This window comes from Strix aluco, chromosome 18 (assembly GCF_031877795.1).
Source record: "Strix aluco isolate bStrAlu1 chromosome 18, bStrAlu1.hap1, whole genome shotgun sequence".
NCBI lineage: Eukaryota > Metazoa > Chordata > Aves > Strigiformes > Strigidae > Strix > Strix aluco.
In genome coordinates this window covers 9,730,527-9,753,440 of record NC_133948.1, presented here as the reverse complement: position 1 = coordinate 9,753,440, position 22,914 = coordinate 9,730,527, and the positions used below count along the sequence as shown (strand labels likewise).

General features: G+C 53.0%; 1 protein-coding gene across 3 annotated transcripts in view; it reads left to right on the top strand.

Annotated features, from left to right (window-relative positions):
* SEPTIN5 (septin 5) overlaps positions 1-22,914 on the top strand; it is a 60,677-nt gene that overhangs the window by 31,135 nt on the left and 6,628 nt on the right. For 2 of the 3 annotated variants that reach the window (XM_074843824.1, XM_074843825.1), the window contains exons 2-8: positions 18,335-18,431; positions 18,960-19,046; positions 19,612-19,735; positions 19,907-20,041; positions 20,684-20,801; positions 21,122-21,223; positions 22,150-22,246. In XM_074843824.1, coding sequence (XP_074699925.1) covers positions 18,335-18,431; positions 18,960-19,046; positions 19,612-19,735; positions 19,907-20,041; positions 20,684-20,801; positions 21,122-21,223; positions 22,150-22,246 — 760 coding nt within the window. Of the gene's footprint in view, positions 1-13,266; positions 13,393-18,334; positions 18,432-18,959; positions 19,047-19,611; positions 19,736-19,906; positions 20,042-20,683; positions 20,802-21,121; positions 21,224-22,149; positions 22,247-22,914 lie in introns of those variants that run through there. The other variant, XM_074843823.1, reaches the window with a different exon arrangement.

The following is a 22,914-nucleotide window of genomic DNA, read 5'->3' as shown; positions in this document are numbered from 1 at the left end:
GAAAAAGGGTTTGGGTCAGCAGAGCCCCAAGGAAGGGTTGTGCTGCTGTCAGTGGTGAAGGACACGCAGTGCCAGTGCTTGCCGCTTGGCAGGGCTCAGGACCTTGGCAGTCCACGGCCATCTGTGGCCTCCTGTGTGTGAACCCCAGCAGCATCCCAGAAAGGGCCCATTGAGCCCCAAGCCCTGCCTGTTGCTGGAGTCAGGAGGGCACAGTAAAGAAGAGGTGTCCGAGCGACAGCCTGGAATGGGCTCGTGTGTCGGGAACAAATGAGCCTTTGTACCAGGCACTGCCTTCAGCGGGAGGTTTGTCAGCTCTGGAGCTGGGATGCTAATGTGGGGCTTTGTGCCCAGCCCTGCTGCGCTGCTCCAGACCTCCCCCGGTTCAGGGCTAACCGGCAGCCTGGTGGCAGGGTCGCTGGTTCTTCCTTCGCTGTGGGAGGTCTTTGCAGCAGGTCCTGCTTGCCTGAGCACGGCTTTGCCCGGTGGGCTGAGTAGCTGCAGGAGGCAGGACTCTCCTGGCCTCTCAGGTCCCAGTGTTCAGCAGCCTGCCTGCTCTGTGCCATGTGTGTGGCCTGAAGCTGTGTGTGTACAGGCTGTGTGTGTTCCCTGCAATGCATAAAGTCCCCAGAAGTGGCCTCAGGGTAACTGGGACAGGGCTGTAATGGACCAGGGATGGCAATGTCACTATATCTGGGGCTTTGAGGAGAAGTATGCCTTGGGAAGAGTTCAGCAGAGCAGGGCTGAATGGAACTGCTTGACAGTATGTGACAGCAAAGCTAAGTCAGATTGGAGAAGTGAGGGAAGCTCCTATGCTTGGGCTGTTACACTGGATACACTTGTTACAGGAGGATATGCTTCAGAGAAAGCTGACTTTTCTGGCTATTGAGAATGGACTCGAGGTCTGGCCGCTCTCCCGTCTCAGGTCTCAGCATCGGTGCCGCACTGGTGCAGTGCTGAGCGTGGCTGTGCCTGCAGGAGCTGCCTGCCAGGAGATTCAGAGCTGCCACTCCACAGTGGTGGTGGGGTCTGCAAAACCACAGGTGGGCTGAGAAGCTGGTGATGGGAATGGGGTAACAGGACAAGATCATGTTGGGAAGGATCCGCTCTGTGAAGCTGTGTAGATGCTCTAGGCTTTTGATTTTGTGGCAGTTTTGTCCAGCTGGTTGCCACTACTACAGTATCCCAGTGTGCTACTGCTGCTGCATTTTGTTCATGGTATGTCCTGGTGTTTCATCCTTTCTCACCGGAAAGCACTGTGCTCCAGAAAACTCGGGGAAGCAAGACTGGGAATGAAAGGAGAACTTAGTGCACGTTCTGTCACTCTCTGCCGTGGTTGTGAATCCACCTGAAACAAAGAAATTAACAGTCAGAATCCAGTATAACTGTTAAGCAGGTATTCTTTTATTGGCAGCGCTGGGGTCACCGTGGGGATTCTCTGCCATAAGGGCTCTCAAGAATTAGCAAGGGACATCAGTATACATACACACAAATCATACATATTCATTAGATTTCCTAGAAAGGGATGTCTTATGATAATGAGCTCCCAGAATTCATTTACATAGTCCGGGCATGTGTAGTGAAAATAGGGTGAGGGTCTTTGGTGGTCGAGGGAGGAAGTAAGTAGTCTTCTTCACAGTGTTCGCTAGTTGACCCTCGTTCCGGAGCGTGCGCTGTGAAGTAAAGTCCAGGTGTCTCCCTCCTGAGTCAGCAAAATCAGTTTCCCTATAATAGGGTCTCCATGTCTCTTTGTTAGAGCCCCCCTTATCTCATTCTAGGAGTTGCCCAAGTGTCCACTGAAGGCCTTGAGTCTGCTATCAGTGATTTACGTAGGGAGCCTAATGAGCGTTTCAATCTTACCTAAACAGACAAAGGGACCTCAGGAAACAGTTGAGAAGTCAGGAGTCCTTGAGAATCAAATGAAGCAAAACACAAGCAAAGCTTTGAAACAAATGAAGCAAGGCACAAGCAAAGCTTTCATACATCACATCACAGTTTAGTCTTAATAATTGTTAGAAATTCATTTGTTTGAGCCCTTTCATTCCCTTTCACACCACAGGCACCAGTTCTTCCAAAAGGAGGAATCACTGAGGGGAATTGCAGGGCCAGGGGGAAGGCTGAGAGGAGCATGATGTTTCTTCTGACTCTGAAAAACAGTGTGTGCTCAGAGAGGAAGCAGTAACTACAGGAAGAGGGTAGTTGCCGAACTCAAATTGCCAAGAATTAAGCAATCTGCTTCAAAGCATGAAACCTCCTGTTGAGCAAGAGGACTATTTTCCCTCCCGAGGCAGGTGTGACCGGTAAAACGAGGCAGCAGAGTCCTCCTCCTGCAGTTCAGCTGACAGACAGGGCCAATACTTCCTTAGCCCTGCCCACACAGGGTGTCCCCCATTTTTATCCTTTTCCTCCTCCCGATACCGTTTTCAGAAGACGCCCAGACACTCCCATACTACACGCTGCCATTTTTTATCTCCACTGTCTGCTCTATGCTTTTGTGCTGTCTAGGGCTGCACAGGCACTGCTGGCACGTCTTGCCCCTTTTTGGGGCAGGTAGGTACATGGTTGCCCCAAGCAGTGCATACATTAACATGAATACATGAAAAAGGTGTCTAGGCAAAGATTTCTCTGCACAGTGTGATCTCTGCAGAGCCCTGATATAGAAGGACGGCCTGGTAGCTGTTAACTTTGGGATTGTAGCTTATCAGTGGCAGATTGCGTTTGGCTTTGTAGAGGGCAGACCAAGAGATGTGGGAACAGCTTTGTCAATCCCTCCTCCTCTGCTAAGTCAGTGCAGTTGTGCTGTCTGCTGGGAGCAGGTTCTCTGTGCCTGCAGGGAAGTGGCCTGTGGGTGGGTGTATGACAGAGCTTGATAGCAGAACCAAAGTGGGAGGGCTGCCGTGCCCCCCAGGTGTGTACTTTGCACAGAAGGGAGGTACTAGGTCGCTTTGGCGAGGGTGAATTCAGACTGTGTCTGTCCCAACTGGCTGGCTGTTCAGTCCCCGTGTGCTCAGGAGAGCAAAGTCTCTCTGGAGTCCTTTGCTCTATAGCCATTCCTGTGAGCCAGCACGTAAGTGGAAACAGATGGCGTCATCTCAGCGGTTAGCAGGAATCTCTCACTGCTGCAAAACTGCTAATGAAGTTTGGGGCTGGACCGAAGCAGACCGAGGCTGCTGCGCTGACAGGGCATGCTGGCTCACGGCTCTGTGCCAGGGTGCCTGTTATTGCCTCTGTTGCAAGAGCACTGCAATTGCTGAGCTGACCTCCCAGACCTGCGAGCTGTGGTGTTTCCTGTAGCAGCCTCAGAGAGAGGGTGTTCCTTTGGGTACCACAGAGCCATTGGGACCTGTCAGCATCCATCAGTCTTGGTAAATAATCCGTATGGTCACCCTTACTGTGAGTTCCAGACCTTGCATATCACACCTGCACTATGGAAGGGCATGGGTAGCGCTCTGGTATCCAGCACAGTCTCTGCTAAGACTCTGAGCCAGATACTTCTCTATCCAAGAAGGTATTTTGCTTTATTTCACTACAAACTCAGACTAACTATTCTAATTTTTTCTCTACTCGTCAGCATCTCTGATAAGGAGAAACAACACTCAGCAGTTACTATTACCCTTAAGCTTGGAAGAAACTGTGTTTAAATTCCCTTTGACAGCACAATTTGATTTAGATATTCACTGACTTGAAGTTTTCTCCCATCATGACAGCATTTAACAAAATGTGAAACTCCAGTCATGCTGCAGGGCATGGAGAAGAGGTGAGTTGTGCAGCAGAGGTGTAACCAGGCTTGGTGTTTGCTGAAGCAAGTAGGTGGGGGAGAAGGGGAGAAAAAGGTGTTGGAGAGCATCTCTTGTTTCCCTCTTTGATTATTCTGACAGCATCCTCCCAGCCACAGCCTTGGTGTCTGCGCTGGCAGGGTACAAGGAGCCAATGTGAACACTGGATGGCTGCACAGCCACAGGGAACTGGGGAACAGTCCTGGTCCCCAGCCTCTCTTCACTGGCCTGAGCTGCACAAACCTTGGGCTGTAAAAAATTTTAACAGTCTTTGAAGTGTGGGACAAGCACAGCCATTTGCTGCCTTGCAGCCCTTACCTTTTCTCTTCTTTCATACAGCAAGCTGCCAGGCTTTGTATCTGCCTGGCCAGTCCCACAGCTGTGTTGGTGGCCCACAACACGGCTGTGCTGGGGACCTCTCCGGGTCAGCTGGGGCTGTGATTCCCTTCGGGAGCACCGCGCTGCGCTGCCGCTGTGCAGCAGCAGCACTGATCCGGTGCAGTCACTGGTGTGCGCGGTGTGCCAGGCCCTGGGAAGCCCGTCCAGGCTGCAAATGGTGGAAGAGGCACTGACTGCTCAACGGCTGCAGTGTCTCGGTCCTTGTGGCCGGCGAGCCTGCCAGCAGCACAGCTGGGTAACACTCCATCCAGTGCTTGGTGGGCAGCCAGCAATGGGCTGGCATGGATCTGGGGGGAGAGAGTCAGCAGCAAACTCCTGAAATCTTCTGAAAGTCTTTTCAAAGCCTCCTCCGTGGGCAGGTGATAGTTTGGTTTTTGCAGCCAGGTGGAGAGCAGAAACTACCCAGCCCAGGCAGTGATGCGGAGCTGCTGGAAGTCTCTTGATGGTTTGCGCTGGAGGGTTGTGAGACCTGCAGTGTTCTGCATGGGCTCAGGACATTGCCTGTGGAGAACACATGATGTTACAGGGTATAAGAGGTCAGAACTGACAGATCATCTCTGAAAACCTCAGTCTGTACATCTCCTGTGAGGGGTGATCTGTGGGAGAGCTGTAAATCCCAGCAGGATAACTCCTCTGCTGTCGTCTGTCAGGTGGAGATGATGTGGCTGTGCATCTCTGCAGGTCCTGGGGATGCTTTTGCAACCATTAGGACTTCAGGTACAAGTACTGCTTCCCAGGAAGCCACTGCTTAGTGGCAGGGGAGAAGGACAGACATCTCGTATGCTCAGTGAGGATCTCTGGATGCTTTGCCTGGGCACACACTCCTTCCCTTTTCTGGGAGATCTGAGAGACAGCTCTGTGTTGATTTACCCCATTTTCATTGTTGCTCCATCTCTTCCTCAGGTTTCCTGCAGGAGAGTGTTATGATCTTTTTCTGAGAGCATCTCACACCATTGCTAATAATCAGGTGTGCTTTTTTTAGGCCTTAACCAAAAGGAGTGTTTTACACCATGGCTCATAAATTGAGGTGTGCTGCAACCCCACTGTAGCTGATTGCTTATTCCTGCTGATCAGCTAATTGCTTCCAGTTGCCAACATCACACTCATTTTAATCACATGCATTTTTGGTGTCACTTGTGGAGAAGGGGCAGGGTGCAGGTATGGGAGGGAAAGCCGTGTTTGCCAGGCTGAAAAGGACAAATGCTTCTGCAATGAAGTGCTCAAATGTTGCGCAGTTCATTCTGCTGTTTATATTGAACTAAGAGCAACATCCAGGAGAGGAAGGGAGCAGAATTTCCCTCTGACTAATGCTGCTGGATTGTGCAGGGCTGCGGGGGAACTGCCAGCCTGAGAAACCATCAGGAGGAAAAAGGAAATGGAAAGGGAATCTAATTATCCATCTGCAAAGACAGACACTAGTCCCGATGCAGGCCCCAGCCCTGGGCAGACTGATGTGGGCAGTGAGGTTTGCACAGTCTGGTCATATGGTGGGGCTGGGAAAAAGGCTCCCGGGGCTCCCTTCTGGGATGGCAGATGGTTGAGTGCTCATTGCAGGGAGCCGGGTGAGACTGTAAGCCACATAGCTGCGTTCGCTGGGGACACTGCTCTGTGCTAGGCTCCAAGGGACAGCACTTTGCAGCCGGCTACGGCTGTGTCATGTGTCGGTGGAGAGTAGGCAGAGCTGTGCAGGTGCAAAGGGAGGAGGGTAAATGCCTGGCACTCTCTCAGCAAGCTCGTCCTGATCAAGTGGGCTGGTGGTGCAAGCCCAAGGGCGAGAGAAGGAAGATGGAGGTCCCCGTGCGCCTCTGCCATCTCCATGAGTGTGCACAAGGACTGTGCTTTGTGTTACCGCAGTGTGACTGCATGGGGGCAGCTGACAGCCGGGAGGGAGGCTGGGAGACTAGAGCCTGGGGGGCTGAGCACTGGATGGAGACCTGCAGCAGACCCCCTAGGAAGGAGGAGGTGCCTCTACCTGCTTGTCATGGAAAGCAGCAGTCTGTCTGGCCTTGAAGGGTGCAGTCTGCAGCACTTTTTGGGGTTGTTCCTCACACAGGCTGACTGGCTTTCCTCTCCTTGGGTGCCTACTAGGACTGAAGGTTTCTGTAGAGAGTTGTCTTTTTCCCCTTAACTAATGGAATTAAAAATGATCTGGTGAGCTAGGAGTGGGCTTATTCTCCTCTCTTGTGGGCATCAGCTACTCCTAAAGTTATGTTAATTGTAGCTGGGAGACCCAGACAGGTTGGGAGCTGTCCCAAGACAGTTGGCTTTCATTCTCGCAGTATTGTTTTCAGGAGCCTGCTGGGAGGACAGCAGGGTTAAGAAGGACCTCCTTGCAAAGCTGGGAGTATCTGTGAGACGGACATACTGGGGATGAACCAGGAGCATCCCTGCTTGGGTGGAGCATCCCTTTTCGAGCCTCCTTTGTCCACTGCCTTGCTCTCCATGGTCTGTGCTCGGTGCACTGTTTGCAGGTGTGGTGCCCCAGCCTGGACTGTCTTCCCCGGCGATGTCCTTGGACTAGCCCCTGCTGGACCAGGCGTGAGTGTCTCGCGATGCTCAGAGGCCGTGATGTCCTCTCCAGCTCAGGATTCAGCCTCTTTGGTAGACAGGCCTGATCCTGCATCCCTTACTCACGTGAGCAGTCGTCTCTATTTCAAAGGGACTACTCGGTGAGTAAGGATCGCAGGATTGGGACCACTACCTATAACTTTAAAGTGGACCTTCTGTAGGATCCTGTCCCCAACCTTTTTCTGTTCATGTATGTTAATGTGCATCAAGAGCTTCCAAAACCGCTGATGCTCTTGTCATTTGGATGGAGAACCTGAGAGCTGGAGAAGCAGTGCCCTTCCATTTTGGAGGATGAATCACCATAATTTTCCACCCTCTTCCACCAAGCAGCTCCCAGCCCAGCCAGCTTCCGTGCCATGGAGCAGTGTGTACCTGTTTGTCTCCCAAGTGTTCCTGTTCCCAGCTTCCCAGGGCTGGCAGGGCTCTGCTCTGCCTTTCTCTGGTTTTCCCAGCTGTGGCTTTGAGCTGAGAGGCAGGGAATCTATTTAAGCCTGGTTTGTGCTGCAGAGCTGGAGGATGAAGCAGAGGGAAAGATGAGCAGCAAGTAGTGCTGAGAGACTGCTGCAGACCTTCCTGTGCCGCCTGGTTTCACCTCCTGTCTGAACAGGCTAAATTTGGAAGCCCTTGTCCTTTGCTGAAGTTTTGAATGCGTTCGCAATTGGAGGTGCCAGTGCCTGCGACCCTGCGTGAGGCGGAAGCAACGAGGGTTGCAGCTTTGATCAGCAAATTGATTTCTGTCGGGCCCTGGTAAGGGGAAGCCGCCGTGGGAGCTCCCTGTTGCGACACCGGGCGCAGCCCCGTCCCCACGCGGGACCCGCTCGTCTGCGGGCCAGCATCTCCCTCGCGTGGAACATGTCGGTACCGCAGCAGGGAAGATCTGGGTGGAAGTGGCTCCTCCTGTGCTGCTGCGGAAGAATTCCAGCCAGCTCCACATCTGCCCAGTGTGTTACATTTTGCAGATTATCCTAAATGATGAGCAGAGGAGCTGGGTGTGACAAGAACCGGGAGTTTGCTGCAGAGGGAATCACGAGTGTAAACAAGCAGGAGGCAATTTATGGTCCTTGGTCCTTTTTTAGAGCTTGGATTGGAGGCATCGTGTGAGTCACACAGTGCCTCTTGGGAATCGTGAGGTACTTCAAGTGGAAGCAGGGAGCACAGATACCTTTAAAATGGAATTTGATAGATTTCTGGAGGGATTATGTGGACAAAGTAGCAGTGATCCTTGAGCGGAAATTAAAGCTTGACCCGTGGGGTAGGTAAAAGACAGGAGATCTGATTGCTGTGTTGATTGTTCTTGTGGGACTTGTACGTACAGGAGATTAATCCTGTGCTTTGGAATTTCTGCATTTCTGGTCTGGTACCTTTCTTTTCCATGAGCATCAAAGGATGAAGCCTGGTTGAAGTGACAGGGCTCTGATGCTCCCAGTAACCACTTACATAGAGCCTTGCTTGCAAGTTCAAGGTTAAATTAATCATCAGAGTTTAGATCAGCAAGGCATTTTCTCTTGGGTCAGGTCGGCTGGAACCTCAGGATGAGTGTGCAGCTCTGCTGGTGATGAAGCAGCAGAGTCCAAACCTTGTGATACCCATGAGATTTATCTGTCTGAAGTCAGCACTGACTTTCCACGTAGTGGGAGAGGAGGCAGCAGGAGGAGAAGGTGAGAACTGAGCCGTGGAGGTTCCCAGCTGTGCACCTTCAGGGAAGGCACCTGCCTCCTCAGCCTCCATTGCCCTGGTTCAAGGTGGGGATGGGTGTGGTGCCTGCTGCTGCTCCTGTTTGACTTGAGCAAATGGCTCCTCTGGAACTGCCCTTCCCATCCTGGTAGAAAACAGCCAGAAAACAAATTTCCCTTCTGTGGGAAATTCTGAAAATAGCTTTGTCTGCTTCAGAGGAAAAAACATAAATGCTGTTACGACATGACTGTTCTGAGCCTGCCAAGCCATGGATACACAGCTTCACCAGCTCTCTGAGCAGGCCAGGCTGGCTGAGTACATCCCTGATGGGATCCTATTGCCTGGCTCTGTGCTGCTGAAGAGCATCTGTCTGGACCAGGCTGAAGATTTTCCTTCCATGACATGCTTCTGGCTGCTCACCAAGGTTGGAGCCTGAACACTATGGTCCTTAGGCCATAGCATCTCTGCCAGAAACCAGCTCCCCCACAGGTGGGGGACCTCTCCTCTGAGCTGGCTGGGGTCCTGCCTCCCTGCACTGTGCTCCCTCCCCTGGATGCTCTGGTTGATGTGAGGGAAGAGCTCTCCACACCTGGACCTCTGGATCGAGCTCCCATTCATATTATCTTTGCTACTCGTAGCAGCAGAGCAGAGGAGCCAAAAGACTTGGGCTTACAGTGAGATCACGTCACCGTCAGTACTGACAGTGTATTGCTGAGAGGTCAAAAGATGTGTCCGTGCCCCTGTCTGACAGATGTCACAGCTGCATCAGGGTGGTGACCCCCCAGTCTGCATCCCTCTGGGCAGTCCAGGAGGCCTGAGCCTCACAGCTAAGAGCATGCAAAGGGCTGAGTGTGGAGGCTGCTGAGGTGGAAGCCCTGCTTTGAGGGGAGCTGGGGGCTGCCGGGAGGAAGGTGAGTGGTGCTGTGGTTGTTGTGGCTGGAACCTGGCCAGAATGGTGTTAGTTTAGCTGAGGACAGAATTTCCTCTCCCTGCCCGCATCCCCATCTCTCATCTGTGCTGGTGTCTCCTCACTCAACCTCGCATCTTTTCTGCTCCTCGCTTGTTGCATTTGCAGCCGCCTGTACCCACCATGCTGAGCTCTGTGTGGCTGGTCTCTGCCTGTCGCTGCTGCCAGGTCCTGAGTGCTGGGTGGTTTTCTTAAATGGGTGTATTGCTTCCAGCTCTGATGACTGTACGATAGCACAGCCCTGTGTCTGCCTTCAATTAGCGCTGTGGGTGAAGCATGGCTCCTAGTTCTTTGTTCCCCCGGCTGGTGGTGTGGAGTGCAGCACAGCGTGGGAGTTTGCCCCCGCCTGCCCTTGTGAGGCTGATCCGCTGCTCTCAGGGAGCATTTCTACTCTCCAGCCAGCTGCCTGGTGGGGAATTTTGCCGTCTGTGAGTTTACATGTAAAAACATGAGATAATGTGTTTTCTCTCCTCTTTTCAGAGCCCATCTTCAGCACTGCAGGCTAGAAATCCCCTCTAACAAAGGGAAAAGTAAAATTTTGCTCTGTCGCTGCTAGGGCACTACCCACACGTGCTGCGTCCCCCACCCAGAGCAGCCCTTGAGGCTACGCTGGCCCCAAGCTGGCTTCAGCGAGCCAAAGGAGATGTTGTAGAAGGGTGGGCACGTGATTTGGCTCTGCCAAGGCCCTGTTATTAGTGAGCAAATGGTCAACACAGCAGCAACGCGAAGGTGCCAGGCTCACTGATGATTTTTCTGGCTTTCTCTTTTGTTGTCACAGTTTGACAAAGAAAAGCTGGTCCATGAGGTGGGATGGACTTGGTGCACCTCAAGCCTGTGTCTCCCTTGCTGAGTGTTTGGCAGGTTGGGACCAGGCAGAGCTCTGCTCTGACAGTCAGAAACCTGGATTCTGCTGTCAGCTTCACCCTGAGCTGCTGCTGCTGCTAGCACCTGCCTGGAGGGGAGGTTAGAGGTGCATGTGGCCCACAAGCCAGTGGAAGAAAACACTTTGGTTTTGCTCTAGATATTGAAAGGGCAAAGAAGTGTGTTTCCCTGCTGAGCTCTGCTGCACACCGCATGTGAGATGTCCTGTGTGCTATTTTTCCTCTCTTAAGGATGTTGTACATCAGATTTCTTGTTGGAGGAGCAGGCCAGGGTTTACACTGGGCATTTCCAGGGGCTGTGTGAAAAGAGAGGGGTGCAGTCACAAAGGCCAGGAGCAAAATAAGATTGGCTTGGCTGTCTTTGGGAAGTTTACACACAGACCAACCTGAGCCAGCAGCTCTGGGTGTGTCATGCAGTACATCGGAGGGACACAAATGTGTCCTTTCTTGGCCCATCATTTCTGGTTTGGTGACTCTGGGCAGGAGAGGAACAAAGATGAGCATCTCTAGGAGAGGCGGAGGAGGCTGAGTCTGGGACCAGTCGACCCTCCTTCAACATGTTGAAAGCCATGGGCACTCAGCCTTAAGATGTTCTCTGTAGCCAAGACCTACCCTTCTGGGTGTCTTTTCTTAATCTGCTTTTTGTGTTCCCAGGCATGGCCTTCTGGCTGGAATTCCTCCCTGGCTGCCAGTCTTGAGAGCATGTGTGATGTTTGAGAGCTCAAGGCACTCAGGAGACAGTAGCTCCTTGTTCCTCTCTGCACTGTCAGCATGGCTCCTGGGGCCATCAACAACACTGTGGTTTTGTTGCAACCAAATCATGGTTGACTTCATCTGTGATCCCAGCTCAGAAGAATGCTCTGATTTGGTGCAGTGGGCTCGTGGGGACACAACATGTCTCCGTGCGCCTTGGGAAGACGCTTGTGGTTGGTGGCCATGTGGCCTGTGGTTCTCAGACAAGGGTTTACCAAGCCATGAGAATTAGTGGGGGTTGGAGAGGGTTTGCTTGCAGCTATTGTGGTTCATGGTGTGGAAGGACTGGTGAAACCTCTGTGTTATGTAAAGTAAGTTTGGATACATCTTTGGTGTGCCGCAAGCCATTGTTCTTGCTGCCCAGTGCAGACAGTGTGGTACCTTCATTGCTCCTCAGTCATGCACAAGCTGCAGACCCTGGTGGTGGAGTCCTCCGGTCAGGAAAGCAAGGGTTAGGTATTGTGAATCTAGGAGGGAAAAAAAAAGTGTCATGAGCATGGCCTGGCCTACCACTGGGCTGGGAGGCCGTTGTAGGCTTATTGGCTCCCTGAGGAATGGAGCAGTGCTGCAAAGCAGAGGCAGAATGGGGATGTGTTCTCAGAGGTGACAATTCCTGCCACACCTGGATCACAGTCCAAGCCTTCCGCTTGACTGTTACGTGCAGAAACAATAGGGAACAAAACCCAGTGGGTGTAATTTAAGGATGCTGCTGGCAGAGTGGGTGGTTTGGAAAAGGTCTTTGTGCATGCGGTATGACAGCACTGTATGGTGGGAATTTTCCTGCTCTGGGAGTGTTTCCCAGTTCTCCTCCATTTATTTTTCTCAGCCTTTAGGACCTCGTGCCTGCAACTTCTGAGGTTGCCTTCCCTGAGCTTGCAGGATGGCAGCATAGGTAAAACACTGTTCCTCATTTTCCTTCTATTTTTTTCAGCATGTGATGTGTTTCTAAGACCTTTCCACTCTCACAGCTGCCCCCAGACTTCAGGTCACTGGAGACCTGGCAGTAACTTGGCACCTTATAGCAGAACCTGGTGTCAGCCACACTTGGCATGTGTGATGGAGGCCCTGGGTTGTGGCCCAAGGGTGACCAGCAGAGGCCCTGCTGGTCAGGTGCTCTGTGGAGCCACTGCTGGAGACCTGCAGTTCCCAGAGAAGCAACAGGAGCTCTGACTGGGAGCAAGGCAGGAGCATGGCTGCAGTCTGTGTCCTTCCCCATTTGCGAGCAGAAAGCTGCCTAGGAACCCGCGTGGCAAGTGGCAGGTTCCTCCAGCACCACCAGTGTTGCCATCTTGTGTGACTTTATTATACATGCTGTGATATTAACCTTCCAGTTTCTGGAATCATGTGATAATATGAAATTATCACCTTTTATCCGTTTCAAATAAATTTCCGTTCAGTTTCTATGGCTGCATTAGAAGAGCTGTGAAGCAGGTCCAGTATGTAGGTTCAGAACCCAAACTTGAGGTCTGAATGACTTTTCTCTGCATGCTAGGCTGTTGCTGGGCTGGGTTTTTATGCTTAACAAATACACAGATACTTCTTTATTTTGAAATGTTATAGCAACCATAGCGTAAATGGTTGCTATAAGGTTCCAGAATACATCAGCTGCTATTCCAATTGGATTCAGAGATGAGGCTGCAATAGAGCCCTGACTAGACAGCAGATGGACCTGCACCATGTGGAGGCAGATCCACGTCAACCAGGACTAGGATCTGGGGGCTAAGTTTGGACCCTGCTTTTTGGGAGCTTTCTGGATGTTTTAGACCTTCACACACACAGCCAGAAGCAGCACATTTTTGCTGAGAGCAGGTTTCCTTGCAGCGAACCTTTGTCTCGGCTGCATCAGTCAGGGTATCTAAGAAATCCTCCATCTGACAGAAGGAGTCAGACTCATGGCTGGGACAGCATCCAGTATGTGCGGAAACTCTCTATGGGACACTGGCAGAGCAAGAGACATTGGCTCTGGTCAGCGGCCACGGTGGCTTTTGTCCTTGCTGGCAGGCTCCTCCCGCAGTACAGGCGGAGGCAGGAAATCCCGGGCAGCTGCCATGGGAGCCTCCTCGCTTCTCCTCACTTCTCCTCACTTCTCCTCGCCTCTCCTCGCCTCTCCTCCTCGCCTTGCCTCGCCGGGCCGCCACGCTGAGGCAAGCTGAGCCAGCCCTGCGTGTGTGTGCATGCGTAGGCGGGGGGGCTGCCGCATGGATTTAGCGAAGGCTGGGAGGGAACACATGGGTTGGGTTTTTTTTTCTTGGCCCACGGTGGCTTGTCCGTCCTGCCGGCCGCGGTTATGGATTCAATCATTATTCAGGAGCGGTTAGTGGAGCGGCTGCTTTCTCCCCGGACGCAGGCACAGCGAAGCCACCCGGCCAAGCTGAAGGTACGGGGATGTATTTATAGCACTGTGTGAGCCAGGGAGCAGCAGGGACAGGAGGGGGGAGGATGGTGCCCGAGAAGATGTGTGCAGCACAAGATGAGACCTCTGAGGAGCAGAGGAGCGGAAAGACGCTGGTAGGGGAGAGATGGCGGGGACAGAAAGGAGGGGAGCAGCCCCTGCAGGCGCAGGGCCGAGGGGTGTGTTGGACAGCTGGGAGATGCGTGACATATTTTTGTGTGGTTATTTGATGCAGTGATTCCCTGTCTGAATGGCGTGTGTGTGCTTGGCGGGGCTCAGGGCAGGAGTTAGCGCTGCGTGTGTGCCCAAACACAGTCTGGTTTGTGTTATCATGTTAATGCTGTGCTTTGCGAGCTGGTTTTCCTTCTGCTGTAGCAAATGCTGGTGGGCGAGTGCTTTTGCTGATACTCCTGTGCTCAGCCCCAGGCCCAGGGCAGCAGATGTACAAGGGAGATGCCCTGGGGACTGTTTGTGTTATGAATTTATGCAGCTTTCTGGCAATGAAAGAAAGCGAAGGGTCGGCCTCCTCTCTGGGGCTGTGCTGTGCTGGTTCCTGCAGACGCAGATGTGGCGGCCAGACGGGAATGGCTGGAGGAAGGGCTGCCCGGGAGGGAGCTGGTGCCTTGTGCTGTAGGCTGTAACACCAGGAGGGCCCCCCCTGAAGAAGTGGAGGCAGGGGCATTAGGATCCCAGCACAAACTCTGACGTTTCTGGGGTTTGCTCCAGACCTGGGTTAAGGGCTATTCTTCAAATTTTCTGTGGTCCCACCATGTTTATTTTAGCCCTTTTGAATGTACCCAGCAAGGCCCCATTTATCCCCAGGCTGAATGGTGAAGTCACATGAGATCTGGATTGATTTAAACAGCACATCCACCAAAGAGGTGAGGAGGGAATCAGGAAGGACAGGACTGATGGAGGCTGTGCTGTGTACCCTGCCTTGGAGGTACCAGCAGCCCTGCAGACACATTGGTGCTGGGGATGACTTCTCTTCTGTGCAACAGATTCAGAATGTTTCTACCCCTGACATGGTGTGTTGCAGTGATGTCTGGTGAACCAGCGAGTGTGTGCTGAGGGAGGGTACAGATGTGTCTTGCTTGGCCTGGGGTGCTTTGGTTTGTAACAGGGCCCCAAAGGTTGGCCACATCTCTTGGTGGCCTCTGCTGCGGTGTGTTGGGCACGTTCCCAGGTGTGTGGGACCGGCACGCCAGCAGGAACAAAGGCAGCACGTGGAGGAGGCAGTGGGGAGAGGGGCTCCTCGTGCCAGAGTGCCACTGGCCCAGCTGGCTGGGGCCCTTCCCCAACAGCTGGGGCTGGCGAGGAAGCGCAGTGCAGCAGCCGGTTGTCCTGGCTTGTGTCAGCTTGATGGGAGCTGGCTCACAAGGCTCAGGAGCATGCGGAGGGGGCTGTGATGCCTTGAGGAACTCACCCAGTCCAAGTCTCTCATCTAATTAATGGATTTTAGCTTTTCACAACCCAGAAAGCTACCTGCCTCCTTCGGTAGCCCTCCCAGCCCTCTTTGCCCCTTTCAGCACTCTCCGTCCCGTGCGTAGTTGCTCTGCAGATAGCGTCCGTGTTGGGTCCTAACAAAGATGGTGAGTGGTGTAGAGCTTTGAGCAAGGCAGCAGCAGGCTCAGGAGGCTACTTGGGCTCCTTAAGTGCGGTGTTGATGTTGGCACACTGGCAGAGATGGTGGCACAGGCCTCTCAAGGTGCCTGAACATGGCTGGGGTGTCTCAAAGCCAAGATGAGGAACTGTGGGTCTAGGCTGGCTGTGGTGCAGGGACCATGCTGTTGCTCCTGAGAGAAGGCTGTTAGAAGAAAGGGATCCCTCCCCACACTTTTCCTCTGCATCTCTTGCCTTCACCCTTGGCAGACTTGCTGGCCACTGGCTCCTGGCAGGGCTCTGCAGTGTGTCCATGGCTGGTCAGAGGGAGGCATGGCTGGGGACGGGCCCTTTCCCCTTGTGACTCTGGCTGCCTCCCACTGCAAGGGAAGCTCTTCTCTTGGTATTGCCCTCAGCACTGACCTTCCTTACTGCGAGGGAAATGACCACATGAGTCATGTCCTGCATCAGCCAGGATTTGCTCATTTCAAATGTCGTGATTCCACTGAGCTATGGGGAAGTAACTGAAGATACAGTAAATCCACACATTCTTGGTTGGACACAACAGAAACAAGAGATCAGGTTCAGCCTGTTACACTTGGCTGAGTGGAGTTGCACCAGAGCTCATCTCCCCTGTGTCTCCATTGTCAGCCTGTAGTCATCTATGTTAAAAACCAAAGAAAATATGAGAAACACACCCCAAGCCTCAGCTACAGTTTTTATTAGCATGTTACTAGTACTATTTAACATATCAGGTCATTAGAGAGAGCAGGTGATCATTGTCTTTCCAAAGTCTGGTAAAGACTGGGGCAGGTCTCTTCCTGCTCCAACCCAAAGCTTGGCTGTATGAGGAGTGCAAGGGGAAGGATGTTGTATATTTGTGCTGCTCGCTGAGCAACACTGGTCCTTGTACGGGCTGTTACATGTGCACTTTGGTTGTGTTCATGGATGTGTTTTACTGGGAAGCAAAGCGGCTGGGAGGCAGCCCTGGCACTGAGGGACACAGGCTGGAAACAGCCTTTCTTTTCTTGTTTTCTTGATCTTGCCATTATCACATTTCGAACGCTGTTTTGCACACCTTGTGTTTACCCTTTCCTGAGCCTTTTGGGTGACAGTTCGCAGTGTTCCCAGGCAGGCATTGCTTTGCCACGTGCAGCTCATCAGAGCCATCACTTTTCACCCTGGCGTCTCACTGCTGCACGGCTGCTTTGGGATCCCACTGCCTTTTAGCTCAGCCATTAGAGCTGCCAGTGGAGTGCTTTGGGCACTCTAATTCTCCCCACTTCTCTAATTTCATTTGTTCTGTCCTTTCTTGCCTTTCTGGACTGTGGGGTGGTGAAACGGCATTACTTCAGCCATGTTAGCAAGGGGGTGAGGTGAGGGAGACCAGAGCGCACAGTCACTCTGTCTTTTAAGGCTTAAGTGACCAAGTCTGAGACCCAAACCAAACCTAAATTTCTATAAGGCAGTGACCGTGCTAAAGAACAGAGTCCTCGGGCCACGATGGCCGTCAGCCACGTCTGTCCCATCTGAGTGGGCAGCTCCAGAACAGCCATAAACTGGGAGGAGAAGACTCTGTGTCCTCCCTGCTGCATGTCCATACCAGGGGATGCCCAAGGGCTGATGATGCCCGAGGATGCTCACACGTGTGGGCATGCAGCCAGAGGCTGTAGAGGACTGCATTGCCCACTTGCAGTATGGAAATAGGTGCGAGTCAGCATTGCCCTAAGCTCAACACACTGGATTGTAATTTGTGTTTCTTTGAATGTGTGCCCCAGGAATGGAGATAGTTAAATTTAGGAACAGAGGTTGTCCCTGCTGTGCCTGGAGAACCAGTGCCAGAGAGCCGTGGGGTGAGGACAGCCGTATGCCTGAAAGCATCCATGGCTGGGTGGGATCTGGGGCTTGCTTTGAGGAACTCCTGGCTCCGTGGATTTGCCTGTGGTGTGAATCCCAGGGGTATGTTTATTTTAAGTGATGTTGAAAAGCGGAATCTATGATGTCTCTAGCTCAGGCATTTGTGAACGGCTGCTTCCCCTTGGGTCTAGCTTGGAAAGTATGTGAGAAGGGAGGTGTTTGCCAGGGTCCGTGCACACCCTCCCTCTGCAGTGGGGCCTGGGAATGCACTGCTGTGGGGATGTGGGCTGTGGAAGAGCAGTGGTGCTCAGGTGGAGGCTGAATGGATGGAGTGGCCGGGCTGTGTAGTCCACAGTTACCCACAGCTGCCTGAGCTGTGAGCACCAGACCATGTGCTGAGCCCAGCCTAGGGGCAGTACCTGGAGCAGGTCTCTGAATCCTGTAGATGAGCCGTGTTCACCTTTTGGGACGTACCCTGCACGAGCAGGGTGTGTGGCCCTGGGGTGCAGCGCAGGCTATGTGTTTGCTCCTGACTGCGGGAGGCACACTGTGTGCTTGTGAAACACACCACTGGTCATGTCACTCCTTGTGTGCACTTAGTGTGCTTGTACGGACCGTGTGCCATGCTTGTGGGGTGACGCAGCTTTCATCCTGTACGAGAGTGCTCAGTGATGGGGGGGGCTGCGTCTGGGGGGTGCTTAGGCAGTAGGTAACACTCTGGTAATACTATATGTAATACCCTCACCAAAAGCATCTCACCTGTGTTATCAATATTCTGCATCTTCCCACGCTCCTTGAACTGTCATCTCTTCAGAAATAACAGTAGAGATTGCTCAGGATTTCCTTACTCAGCCAGGGGTGGCTGTGACACAGCAAGAAATAATCCCCTCTCAGGTCAAGCAGAAGCCAAGCCACCGCACCTTCCTCTAGACATGGCTCTGGATACCACAAGCCCTGGGGTGCTAATTACAGAGAGCTCTCCATCATGTACCACATGCGCCTCTGAAGGGAGACATGTAGAAATTACTCTGAAAGACCTGGGGAAAGGTGACATTTGGTGACCCTGCTGTGAAGGGAGCCTGTGACTGTGCAGGAAAATCAAAGTTAGGAAGGTTGTGTGTCATAGCAGCCCCAGATGTGCTCTCTGGTGGGAATGGCATGATGTGCCCTTTCCCTTGTGCTCTCCATGCTGGGAGGCTGCTGTCAACTGCCGTGTTGGCTGGTGAGAGCAGCCGAGCTGTGGCTGGGAGGAGGTGGCCTCCGTGCCCACCTGCAGGAAGGGCAGGAATCCCTGAGCCTAGAGGAGGTGCGTGCCCTGCCTAACACCACTGCCAGGGCAGGGACTGACCTCTCTTCTGACCCTTGGCTCTGCCTCAGGGGCTTTTTGAGTCTACCTCTGTTGCTGTGTAAGGCTCAAGCAGGAGAGGTGGCACACCCTGACCTGCTCCCATCCACCTCTGCCCTGCAGGACCATGAGAAGCAGTACGTGGGCTTTGCCACTCTGCCGAACCAGGTCCACCGGAAATCCGTGAAGAAAGGTTTCGACTTCACCCTGATGGTCGCAGGTGAGACTGCCCATGGATGGAGGTGGCTGGGCCACATGGTGGGTGTGTGAAGGGGACCAGCTGTCCTCACTTCCCTTAGGTACTCCCTCAGTGCCTGGATCCTCCCCTCGCTCTGTTCTGGTCCTTGTCTCAGACCTTGCTTTGCTCCCCAGCCTGTGTTGCAGTCAGACAGTTCCCTGAGGAGGACTGGGCCCCTCCTGACTACTCGTAACCCACTGGAACAAGCTTCTCCAACTTGTGGCTGGTCTGGGTGGTGAAGGCAGGGCCAGCCAGGGACTGAGGGAAAGGAAGGAGAGGGAGGATGGAGGAGCTGGGAAGATCACATTTGTACAAGGATTGAGACATCTTGCAGCAAAAGTCCTCCCACTGATGGAAAAAATGTAATGCCAATAAACAGCTTCTGACAGCTCGTCTCTCTCACTTCCTCTGGCTCAGGATTCAAAGCCTTGTTCAGAGTTTCATTTGTAAGTCAATTAGTGGGTCATGTTACTTGCTTTTCCCTCCTCCCCTTTGCGCTCTGTCAATTAGGAGAGTCGGGTCTGGGCAAATCCACGCTGGTGAATAGCCTGTTCCTGACAGATCTCTACAAAGACAGAAAGCTCCTCAATGCAGAGGGTAAGTTGGGGACAAAGCGGGGTGAACGGTTCTTGTGCCCACAGATCTAGACTGTCCTAAGGGCTAGTGCTTTGGTTCCTTGCTTCAGCAGCAGCTACAGGCTTGGCTGGATCCCAGCCCTGTTGTTTGTTGCTCTGCTCTCCTTTGCTGGCTGCAGAGGCACTAGTATTTGAGCAAAAAGGGTTTGGCTGTAGGGCTCCTCTGTCCTACAAAGGGAAGATGAGGCTGCAGAGCAGCACTAGCCCTTTGAAATGTTGAAATTTGTCATTTGTTCTTGGGTGCTGGATGTGGTAGGGATTCCCCTTCCCAAGTGACTGGACAAAATGTTCGGAACAGCTGGGCTATGAGCACTTCAGAGGTTTGTGTATCTTCTCAGAGTCTGCCTGCCTGCTGCTGGCCTCCCACAGTACCACTCCCCTGAGGCTCCTTAGTGGATGATTAGGGTTTTTTCAAACCCATGTTACTCCCTGTGCTCAGTGATAAGGAGAGAGCCAGCTTGTCGTGGGTGTGAGTGGGGATCCCCAGTGTTACTGCGTGGCTTTAACTCATGTATTCCTGTTCAAAGAGAGAATCAACCAGACAGTGGAGATCGTCAAGCACACGGTGGACATTGAGGAGAAGGGTGTCAAGCTCAAGCTGACCATAGTGGACACACCAGGCTTTGGAGATGCTGTTAACAACACTGAGTGGTGAGCAGGCCACCGCTGCCTTCCTCCTAGTCCTTGGCCATGCCTGTTTTCTGTGGTGCTTCACAGGAAGGGGGTCTGGCAGCAGGAAGGGGATGATGCTGCCTCATAGTCCCTAGGAGACACTGTTCTGTTAAACACATGATTTTGTTTTGATTGAATTGCCCTTCCCAGCTGGAAGCCCATCACTGACTACATCGACCAGCAGTTTGAACAGTATTTCCGTGATGAGAGCGGCCTGAACCGGAAGAACATCCAGGACAACCGAGTGCATTGCTGCCTCTACTTCATCTCGCCCTTCGGGCACGGGTGAGAGCCCCCACTCCAGGGCTGGGGTGTGACTCAGTCTCGAGGGAAGACCCTTGTGCCCCAGGATTGCCTTATAGCAGCTTGTACATTGGCAGGGCTGTTGGCACAGGAGAAGAGCTGTCTGGATGCTCTCCCTCGGCTGAGCATCACACCACCTCCCTCGCTGGCACAACAGACTGCCTGTGCTCAGGCAGAGTAGATCTCCCTCAGGCCTTACAGACTCTTTTGGAAATCAGGAGAAATAATGCCACACATTGTATCTTCCTATCTAGCTAAGCCTGACCGGTGGGTAGGAAGGGGAGTTTTAAGCTGCCTTCAGTCCCTGCCCCTTGCTGGCTCGTGTGCCAGCCTAGCCTGAAGCAGCCAGAGGAGCTGTGTTGGCTGCCTGCAGCAGAGGACAGCTGGAGGGAGGCCCCGGGCTGTAGCCTGGGCAGTGTTTGGCCTGCAAGGGAGAAAATACCCAGCTTGTGTCTGTGAGACATTAAGCAGCTAAAATCTGAGACAGTTTTCCTGAAAATACAGCCCTGGCTGAGGGCTGTCCCAGTGCTGTCGCAGGTTCTTATGGTGGTGCTGTCCTTTTCGTGGAGGGAGAGCTGCCCAGTGTGTCCTTGCTAACCATGTCCCTCCTCATCCCTGCTGCAGGCTGAGGCCTGTGGATGTTGAGTTCATGAAGGCTCTGCATGAGAAGGTCAACATCGTGCCTCTGATTGCCAAAGCCGACTGCCTGATCCCCTCTGAGATCCGGAAACTAAAAGAGAGGGTAAGATGCTCTTTCTTTACCTGATGTGATGACAGGAGTGGGCTGAGGAGGGAGGGGAGATATATATATATAGATATATGTATGTGGTCTGTATATATATATATATACACACACAGAGTACCTGCAAATCTAATTGCAGCAGTGCTCTGCTGTGAGAAGGGAAGTGGTGTTTGCAGAGGGGCCAGCTCTAGAAGAAACATCAAATCCTTTCGCCATCTGTAGGCTATAGCAAACCCATGGTAGCACAAACAGGGAATAAACCCAGCATTTCTGTATTGTTCAGTGTTGCATCCTTTTGATTTTGTCTTGCATGGACACAGATCCGTGAAGAGATTGACAAATTTGGCATTAAAGTGTACCAGTTTCCTGAGTGTGACTCTGATGAAGATGAGGAATTCAAGCAGCAAGACAGAGAGCTGAAGGTAAGGAACCTGCTCAGCAGGGGACTTGGAAGTCAGGCTCATGGGTGTGTCAGTTGCTCCAGAAGGAGCCAGAGCTGCCCTATGTGTGCCAAAGGCCTGTGCTACTGATACCCAGGGGACAGCCTGCACTGGGTCACATGGTAGGTGGCCTGGAGAAAGTGCTGATGTCCTTGCTGATGCCGTGAAGTCAAGTGTGGCATGAAGACATGGCACTTCTGCTCTCCCACCAGGCAGTGTCAATCTTTCCTTGGTCTACCCCAGCCTGTATGTTTAAGACAAAGGCTGGGTTGTACAGCATTTGTAAGCACCTATTTGAGTGATGCCATCAGCAAGGAGGAGTGATTTGTGAGTGATAAGGCACCACTGTGACACATTTAGCTGCATGGGGGGAGACAACATGATCATACAGGCCTGTCTGGAGGCCCCAGCAGCCCAGGCCTGACCCTGTCCCAAGCTGAGCCAGCCCTGTGTGTGCATGCAGTATGGCCTCGTTTCTCCTGTCAGAGAGGTACAATGGGCTTTGACTCCCTTCTGAGCAGAAAGGAGCACAGCCTGTACATCCCTGCCTGGACAAGCTCTTGGCCTACATTGTCCCACTTGCTTGGTGTCCCAGCCTCTCTGCTCTGGCTTCCTTGTAGAGCTTCCCCTCAAAGAAGGGGTGCAGGCACCTACAGAGACACAGCTTCCCTCAGGACAACTGAGAAGGTCAGGCTGGGAATTAGGCTGTCTGCAGATCCCAGTGCCTTAGGCTTTTCTCTGCAACTGGGTTGTGGTGTTCTGTGCTGTGTGGCACATGTGGATGTCCCTGTGCCTTTCCTACCAGCACCTTCCTCCTCCTGTTCCACTCCACCTGAGCTTGGCCCTTGGAGGAGGGATCCGTGGGCAGCCCCGTGCTGAGCTGGGCTCAGCGATGCCTCTCATTCCAGGAGAGCGCTCCCTTTGCCGTCATTGGCAGTAACACTGTGGTGGAGGCGAAAGGCCAGCGAGTCCGTGGACGGCTCTACCCCTGGGGCATTGTGGAAGGTAAGCATGGTGCCTGGGAACCAGCACTGTGAGCGAGGGGCAGGCAGGGACGGCGGAGGGACAGGCAGGCACTTGGAAGAGGGACAGCAGGGAGAGCTCACCTCTGCACAGCCGTGACTGACTGCCCCTCGCACGTGGCAGGGGACAAGGTAGGGTAGAGACGGAGGCACTGGGACCGTCTGTGGCTTCTTATTAAGGGGGAGACTGGGCATTGCCAGTTTAGTTTGTGGGGAGAAGCCATTGCCCTCAGCCAAACTGAATCATAAACTCTCCTGCACTCCCTCATCTGCTGCCGCTCCTGTATGTGCTGGAGTTGGGCTGGAGGCTATGCTGATACATAATGTGTTTCTCTCTTAACTTTCTTCCTTTCTAAAGGGAGAAATTTCATAAAGCCCGTAGGCAGAATAACCCTGGAATGACTTTTGCTGCTGTTGCTCACTCCCCTGTGCTGGTGCATTGCTTTAAGGTCTTGCAGCTTTAGATCCCAAAAGCTTGTGTGTGCACTTGTGGGTTGGTGCTGGCTGCTTGGGCTGCCCAGCTGCTGGCTCTGATCTCTCGCTGGCTCCAGAGGAGGCTGTGCCTGTCAGGGTGGCATTTTGGCAGTGGGATCAACTTTGTGAAACCCTGGGCCTGACATAGCCGGCTTCCCTCAGTCCCGCAGAGAGGTA